Source organism: Bison bison, unplaced genomic scaffold, assembly GCF_000754665.1.
Source record: "Bison bison bison isolate TAMUID 2011002044 unplaced genomic scaffold, Bison_UMD1.0 scf7180017864295, whole genome shotgun sequence".
Classification (NCBI taxonomy): domain Eukaryota; kingdom Metazoa; phylum Chordata; class Mammalia; order Artiodactyla; family Bovidae; genus Bison; species Bison bison.
The window spans coordinates 11,106,636-11,114,776 of record NW_011494867.1 but is presented as its reverse complement, the minus strand read 5'-3'; the positions used below and the strand labels follow the sequence as shown (position 1 = coordinate 11,114,776).

Here is an 8,141-nt window from a genome sequence, read left to right as displayed (position 1 = left end):
GCCCACCCCACCCCACCCCTCCCTTCCCTTCTGGAAGACACAGCTCTTTGCCGAAGCCGCAACCCCGCCAAGCAGCGTTCACGCCCCGCCAGTACCCGCCGCGGGAGGGCCGTCCCTGGGGAGGACGGGCCCCCACCCCGGGGTGGGGTGCGGTAGGGGACCCTCGCGGCTCGGGCGTCCCCCCCTACTTCTTGTAGACTTTTCTGCGGAGACGCAGGTTTGGGGAAAGTTGGGCCCCCTTTGGCCATGTTGCAACTTACACCGGGCGCGTGGGGAGGTGTGTCCCCGCCCGTGGAAGCCGCCGGCCCCCCAGTCTCCACCTGCCACCCCACGCGGTCACGAGTTCCTGGGTAATGGGCCAGACCGCCATTCCTGAAAGCTGGAGAGGAGCCCGGCCGGGGGGGTGGGGGCAGGAGGCCTGGAGAGGAACCATTTCCCCTCTATCGAGTATTTCAGAATGTATTATTTATGAACCGCCTCACTTAGGGGCCCCCTTCGCTCCCAGGGCATCAAAGCAGGTTTGCAACCGCAAAGAGCGACCACTATGAACGCGCTCGCCACTTGCCTGGCCGGCTGAGCTCAGCGGAACTGGAGGGAGGCACTCCTTACTCAGGTGGACCTACACCCCGGCTGGGCGCCCCCCCTGGTGGGCGGGGTCAGGGCAGAGGGGGACCTCTCTTAGACCTCCCCGAGCTGTTAGGCCGCGATGGAATCCGAAAAGTCTGTGCTGGCTGAGCCTCCTTCGCCTCGCTGAGAATGAGGAGGAAGAGGCAGGGAAGGCAGCCTGGTGAGGGCCCTCCTGTGATTGGTGCAGGAACAAACACCCCATCTTACAGATGAGGAAACTGAGGATCCCAGAGGCACATCTGGATTGGCAGGCTGGTGGGGGGGGGCTTCCTACAGAGCCCCCAGGGGTGCTGGGGGGCAGCCCCTGTCCCAGGCTGGGTCAAGTCCAGAAAGCAGCCCCTTACCTGTGCAGGCCACACCCACCATGGGTTCCCTGTCCCCACCCTGGATGGGAGGGAGTTGGTGTATTTATGGAAAGACTTAATCCCTCTGCAGGCCCCAAGGAGGTGGAAAGCTCCGCCAGCCTAATCTCCTCTCCCTGGAAGCCTTTCCCTTGGCAGGTGGGTTGCCCTGGGTGGGCTTGAGTCCTGGGTTGAGATCACCTCTGGAACTTCCGCTCAATGGCCAAGGAAAGAGAGCAGAGCTACTTCATGTTGATTGAGCCCTACATGCTGCTACCTATCACCTGCGTTTTCCATTTTTCTTCTCTGACCTAACACTGTTGTTATCCCCACTTTACAGATGAGGACACAGAGGCTTATAAAGATCAAGTGACTGATCCAAGGTCACACGCAGGGGCAGGCGGGTAAGTGGCGAGGCCTAGCCTTGAACCCCTACCCTCACAGTGTAGGACCAAACTGTAGGCAGACCCTCCTGGGTGAAAATAATGTGTTATAGATTTACAATAATGTGTACACCCAGGAGCCCGCTCACAGCCGACGCAGCCACAGCCTCCCCTCCGAGCTTGTGGGGGATTGTGTGTATCCCACAGACAGTGCCACACTGTGGTTACTTTTTATTTGGGTGCAGAGAAAGCGGTGGTTTAGTTTTCTGTTTGCGCTGCAAACCTGAATGGGGTGAGCTGGCCAGCAGGAAAGCTAAGGGCTAATAGTTTGCGACTCCTAACTTCAAGGCTGCTATAAAAAGGATGCCGTGTTTTCTAATTAGCCCCATGATTAGTTAACTGTTAGCCTAACTTCTAATAGAATACCCCTTATTTTTAAACATTTTTACTGACGTGTAACATATGGAAAGTTGCACAAATTGTACGTGTTGAATTTGGTCTCAGGCTCAGAGGGCCAAGTATCGTGCTCACATTTACATTGCCAGTCAGTGGAAGACCACAGCTTGACCCTGGGTAGCCCAAGACCCTGCCCCGTGACAGCAAGGCAGGTGCAGGCTTTAGTGGGCACCTTGTCTTCCCCCCAAGCCCATCGTCTTTCGCTTCCTGTGGGCGAGCAGCTGTGGGCCAGGCAAGTGCCCCCTGCGGGTCTGTGGCCTAAAGCCCAGGAGAGGCTCATGTTTGCATTCTGTGTACCAGAAAGGGAGGCATGTTAACGCTTGTAGCATCTGTTCCCAGCGCAGTCCCTTTGGCTGCTATTGTAGGAATTCTAATCCTGTTGCAAAAGGAAAGTCCCATTTTTTTTTAAAAGAAGGAAACCAAGATGTGTCATAGGCCTGCTGGGAGCCCCTCTTGGCCAGTCTGTCAGTAGGTCTTCCCTGTGTTTGCAGTAGGGGGACTGGCCCAAGAGCTGGTCCCGGGCTCCCCCAGCTGGGAGGGGAACCTGATTCTATCTGGTCTGGTGGGTCCACCCACCTAGGCAAACTGTCACATTCTTCAGCTGTGAGTCTCCACCCGTGCCCTCTCCTCCATCCTCCAGTGAGGTCTTGGTTAAGGGAGTGAGGCTCTGGGTCCCTGTCAAGTCACGAGCTCCACGGGGCTCTTCCGATTCCGTCTGGGAGGTGACTCCAGAGACCGTGATCAGGCTGTTAGCCCAACTCTGCCTTTCACTGACTCCCTCTCTAGGCCTCCATGGGCCACAGGCCTCATCTGGGAAGCCCAGGTGGCCACCTCCATGTAGGGTTGCTAGGGTTAGCAAATAAAAATAAAGGCTGCCCTGTTCCATGTGAACTGCAGAAAATGATGGAGAATGTTTAGTAGGAGTCTGTCCCATACAGGAGTTGGGCATCCTGTATTTTATTTGGCAGTTTATTTCTCTGACCGCTCCCAGTTCCAGAGATCTGATTCATCCCAGGAGGTGTTTACTTCATCTCCTACAGCCCAACCTCCATGATCCCCCAAAGCAGAAACCGAAGGGAAGCTAATAGCAGATCCCTTGTGCCCTGAGTGGTTCTGATGTGTTCCACGGGCAGTGCTACATCTTTATTACTTTACACTTTGTGCAGAGAACACATTAGTTTACTGTTCTCTTTGCATCAGGAACCTGCAGGGAGTGGGCTGGCGAGCACTACCCTGCTACGGGCTGATAGTTTGGGGCTCTTATCTGCAAGGCAGCTATAAAGATAGTAACAGACATCTTGGCCAAGGGTGTCCTCTGCCCTGGAGCTGCCCAGGCTTCAGAGGGGCCGTGAGGGGCCATTTGGCGTGCAGAGTGGCCGACATCCATCTCTCTGGCCACTGCTCAGGGGAGAGGCAGACCCCTGCAGGAGGAAGTAAGATTTTATTTCTCACTGCCCATCCGTGTCACCAGAGAGGGTTCTGTCGCGGCCATTTGGTGGTAGGGAGATTCTTACGCCCGAGTGCAAGAAAGGACCTGTTTTAACTCAAGCTGTTGTGCAAATAATTAACAGCCTGATATTTTGAAGGGAACATAAACAGAGCCCGATTTGATATGAAAGGGTGGTTTTTCACACTCTTGCGAATGTGTGAAAGAGAGAGTACATTTATACCTAAACGTGAAGTTCTCTTGGGCCTGATGGCTTGCCTACCTTCTTGCCAAGCTAGGGGGGCCCCTCCCATGGAATCTTTTCTTCCCACCCGTTAAACCTTTATTTTCTAATTGCACAAATGTGTGTCTTCCGGGTATAGACCTCAGCATGTAGAATGATAGACACAGAAGCCCGGGGGTGCAACTGACCTGGCTTTGAGCTCTGGCCTCCCAGAGCTGCTGTTGGACCGCCCAGAGCTCCACTCCGTCATCTGTAAGTCACAGATGCGGTCATGTTATCTCGCTGGGTGTTGTCAGGTTTAGGAATTTTTGTAATGAACTCAGCCTCTTGAAAGCATTAGCTTGACATCTGTGTCAGTGGTGAGGATGAAGTTTAGGGGGACATAGCCTGCTCCCCACAGTCAAGCGTCTGTATGGCTCTATTTGGACAGATGAACATCCCGTCTACCAGGACCGTCTCCTGCAAAGGCACCTGCCATCTCTGCTGGGGGCAGCCCCATCACAGAGGGAGTGGAGTGGACGGGGCGCTGTCCACGGTCCTACATAAACCACCCTGGGGAGCGCCTCCTCCATCCCCTATAACTGGCTACACCTCGGACTCGGGGACTGCATGGCAGGCCGCCCCCCGGTTCTCTTCCCACACAGTGTCCCCACAGGCTACTGAAGGGTGACACCGTGACATTGACAGATGATGACGATGGTGACGACGGCTCCAGGCCCTGTCCTGGAGGCTGGGTCAGGATGCCTGTTCTATAACTGAGGACTTGGAGCCGGAGGGGCGGGGGTGGGGGAGGAGGGCGGTGAAGCATCAGCATCTCAGGCTCAGAGAGGAAGAGGACTTGGCCGAAGGTCACACAGCCCACACAGACTCCTGGTTCCTCTCAGCCCCTCCCAAGGCCCACTGCCCTTGTGGCGTGTTGCAGCAATGTGCATGGGAACGAGAAAGGTCGGTTGGTGAAAACTACGTTTGGAAGTTTTAGAAACTAGAAGTAGAATCATTCCACCTAGCCCTGACCTCACCACGTGACGTTTGCCTGACCCTCACACAGCTTCCCGTCCCACGGTGTCCACTGGATCCAGGCTGCCAGCTCCTCCTCCTTCCTTAACTTCCTTCCTTTTTTCCCTGAATGTTTGGAGATAGGTATTTCTCAAGTCACAGGACAGCTTTAGCGACAAAACCTATCCATTCAGGACAGTTTTCTGGGAGGAGCAGGGAACCAGAGCGCCTTCCCCCAGCCAGCGCTGCGGCCCCTGGCCACCCCTCCAGCCACACCAGAGACGGGGTAGGGGAGTTGGATGTGATGCTCCCACTGCATTCTGGCTACCGGGGCGGGGCGCGGGGGGTGTTCCGTGGAGTCAGGGTAAATAACTGCTCTCTGCTTTCCCTTGCTGAATGCTTCCCTTGAATAGTTTCAAGTTTCAGAAAAGTTACAAGAACAGTAGGAGCTAATGTATATCCTTCCCTGGAAGTGAACATGTAGCTACAGTTGCTTCATTGGCTTGGATTTCTGGCCGGGCTCTGAGAGTAAAGCTGCAGAAATGATGGCCGAGGACCCTAAACACCCCAGTGCGTGTCCTCAGGGCAGGGCCCACCTCTTACAAAATGCAGCCCAGAGATCAGAATCACAAAACTCGACCACAGCTCCATGCTGTCACCTCCTGGACAGGTGTCTTTCTTTTGACCGTTTTACTACTTTTCAAACTAGAGACAAGCATGTCGTGAACGCCCGTGTCCCAGTGTCAGCAGCAGACAAGGCAGCGCCCCTCACCCTCCACGCCTCTGCGGCTGTTTCTCTGTTGGACTTTACGGCAGCTTCCCACTCTCACTTCGTCAGTGTGGACTTCAGTGTGAATCATTGTCCTGTGGCCCTAGGGTGGGATGTGTCGTGTAAGCTGTTGGGTGGGCGGTGGCCAGCGCGTACCCCAGACAGAGCGGAGGAGCGTGGACTGTGAGATCAGAGCTCACTGTGTGGCTGTGATGTGGTGTGGCCGGCAAGAGCCCTGGGAGGTTGCTGTGGCCCTAACTCAGGGCCGCAGACCCCTGGGCAAGAGGCCCACGAGAGAGATGGGAGGGGAACTCTGGGGTTGAAAGCATAGGCTTGGAATCCCTGCCCCACCACCTGCTCCCCATACAACCCTTCTGCAGGTTAACTAACTTCCCAGTGCCTCAGTTTCCCCATTAGCAAAGTGGGGATCGGAATGGCCCCAGTGTCACCAGGCTGTCGTGAGGCTTAAATGACCGTGAATGGAGGCACTCCGGAGGGTGCTGGGCACAGAGTAGGTGCTCGAGAGAGGCACCCATCCCTACCCCACAGGCCTTCTCTGGGGCTCTCCCTTCCTCCAGCGCTGCACCCCCTCACCCAAGGAAGGGTACACACTCCTGGCAGCTCATCTCACCTATTAGAATCGTCTCCCCCCTGCCTCCAGAGCTTTGGAAAAGCCCAGTTCTTACCACAGCCCAGGCCAATGGGGAGCCTTTTGGGGAGGGACCCCTGCCAGGCTCTGATTCCCAGCTCTGGGAACTGCAGCTCCGGGCCTGCTCCAAGTAGGAAGCGCGTCCTTTACACGCAGCCATCCTGACTCTGTTCCCATCCGTGTCTGACCGTCCCTCTTGCCCTCTCCCTCCCTGGTCCATCTCCTACCCACCCACAAGTCCAGCCTGGCTAAAATTGAAGCCTTTGCCCTGGCCGCTCCTCCAGACTGACCCCTCCTGGGATCCTACCATCTCACCAGCCTGTACATCACCCCAGCTTCCAGCAGCTTCTCTCCTGTACCCTGGCTGCCCCACCTTTTCCAGTGCTCAGACTCCACGGTTTCTGGCCCAGAGCTGAGCATCTGGGTCCCATGGGGCCTTGTTACAACATCGATTCCGGCTCAGTGCACCCAGGTGGGGCTGAGAGGCTGTACTGTTAATGAGCTCCTGGGGGTGCCAAGGCTGCTGGTAGAAAGGCCTGGAGGGGGGCTGGCCTGCACAGCCTGCTAGAATGTGGAAGCTACTACATGTGCTCAGGATAACCCCTCCACTATGTAACCAGCCTCCAGAGACCCCGCAGTGTGGCTCAGCCTGGGCCCTTCTGTGGCCTGTTCCTCCAGTGGGCCATGCCCCCGCATGTCCTCTGGGCCTTTGCACATTCTGTTCCTGCAGCCTGGGGTTTCCCACTTGGCTGGCTCCTGTCTTTGGGGACATGGTCCCTGGCCTCCCAGGCTGGGACCGGAACCTTCCTCTGGCCTCCTGGCCTCAGATGGCACCACTGCACGCTTACTCAGGTGCAGGGTCCCGTTTGGCCTTGTATCCACCTGTGTCTGGTCTCCCAAGACCAGATGCCAGGATGGGAAATGTGTAAGAAGTATATTGAGGAAAGTAGGGAAGGGGGCTGGGAGGCCTGGGCCCAAGGAATGAGGGAGGAGGAGACAGGAGGATGGGTGGGGGGCACCCATGGACAGTTGGCCAAGCCAGAGTCAGGCTGACTGTCAGGGTGCCTATCTCAGATCCCAGCCCTCCATCCAGGCTTGCACCGCAAGGGTGGCAGAGACCTGTGGGGCGCTGCCCATGGCCACCCCCCGGCCCCTGGTGGCTCCCTGCGAGTGCAGGAGTCCCCATCCTCAGCCTCTCAGAGCCCCGAGCACCCACCCTGTAGAGCTTCACAGACCCCTGTAGGGGGGCCCTCGCGGGGGTCAGGGCAGTCCTGGGTTGGAACCCCAACTCCACTCCTAGTAAGCTGTGTGGCCTCAGGTAGCCACCACCACCTCTCTGAGCCTTGATTTTTCTCATCCATAAAGTGGGGACAGTGATACCATCTCCTAGGGTTGTAACAGAGTCAAATGTCAGGAGACCGTGAGCCGCTGCCCGTTTCTTCAGCAGCTTTTCAGAACTTGCAGGGAGATGGTGGGGGATTTTAACCCCCATGGACTGGGGACTGGGCTCCTTTCAGCCGTTAGGACGCGAAAGAATTTGCATTTTAGGAGAGGAGGCCTCGTTTGAACAGAAGGCACACCACACCCATCACGGGGCTCAGGGCCACGCTGCGGCCCCACCTGGGGCCCTCTCATCCCCAAAACAGCCACACGGTGGCCCCTCAAAGGCAGGGCAGGTGGTGCGTGTTCCGCCCCATCACCCAGGCCAGACCTCTCTTGCACCTTCACCAGCTCAGTCGCCGCACTGGGCCTCTCTCCAGCGTGTTCACCTTTGAGATGCCTGAAAGTTTTTTCCACCAGCACACAGCAAATTCAGCCCAGATGTAGCCAGCAGGCGCCGTGACCTCGACCGCGGTTTCTCTCCACCACTGCTTCCTGTTGTGCACCCATTAGGCCGGGTGGGGGCCTGGCCACGCGTGGCCGATACAAACAAGCCTCTCCTCTCTCCCCAGGCTGCAGAGGTGCCGACATGGGGCTGAAGCTGACCTGCCTGAAAGGTAAGCGGGCGGCTGTCTCCCTCCAGCTTTTAAGCGGGGTGCCCGGGGGAAGGTGGAGTGAGCCCTGAGACAGGGCAGACCCTGAGACCCCAGCGGTGCTGCCCTGGACTGGGAGGGGGGCACCTCCAGTAAAGGCAGCACCGGTACACAGCAGGCGCCGTGTAAGTGTGTGCTCTGACTCTGAGTGCTCCTCCAGGCCTGCCTTTCCCTGGAGCTGAGTGATGGGGGGACGTTGTAGTGCCCCCCACGCCTC

The 8,141-nt window shown here is 57.2% G+C and overlaps 1 protein-coding gene across 1 annotated transcript in view; it reads left to right on the top strand.

Annotated features, from left to right (window-relative positions):
* Window positions 1-233: 233 nt before the first annotated feature.
* The window catches only part of LOC104996544 (chromosome unknown open reading frame, human C16orf74), a 30,100-nt gene continuing 22,192 nt past the window's right edge, over window positions 234-8,141 (top strand). Inside the window, exons 1-3 of the mRNA XM_010850832.1 lie at window positions 234-613; window positions 1,309-1,372; window positions 7,844-7,888. Coding sequence (XP_010849134.1) covers window positions 7,861-7,888 — 28 coding nt within the window. The 5' untranslated portion in view covers window positions 234-613; window positions 1,309-1,372; window positions 7,844-7,860. The remainder of the gene's footprint in view (window positions 614-1,308; window positions 1,373-7,843; window positions 7,889-8,141) is intronic.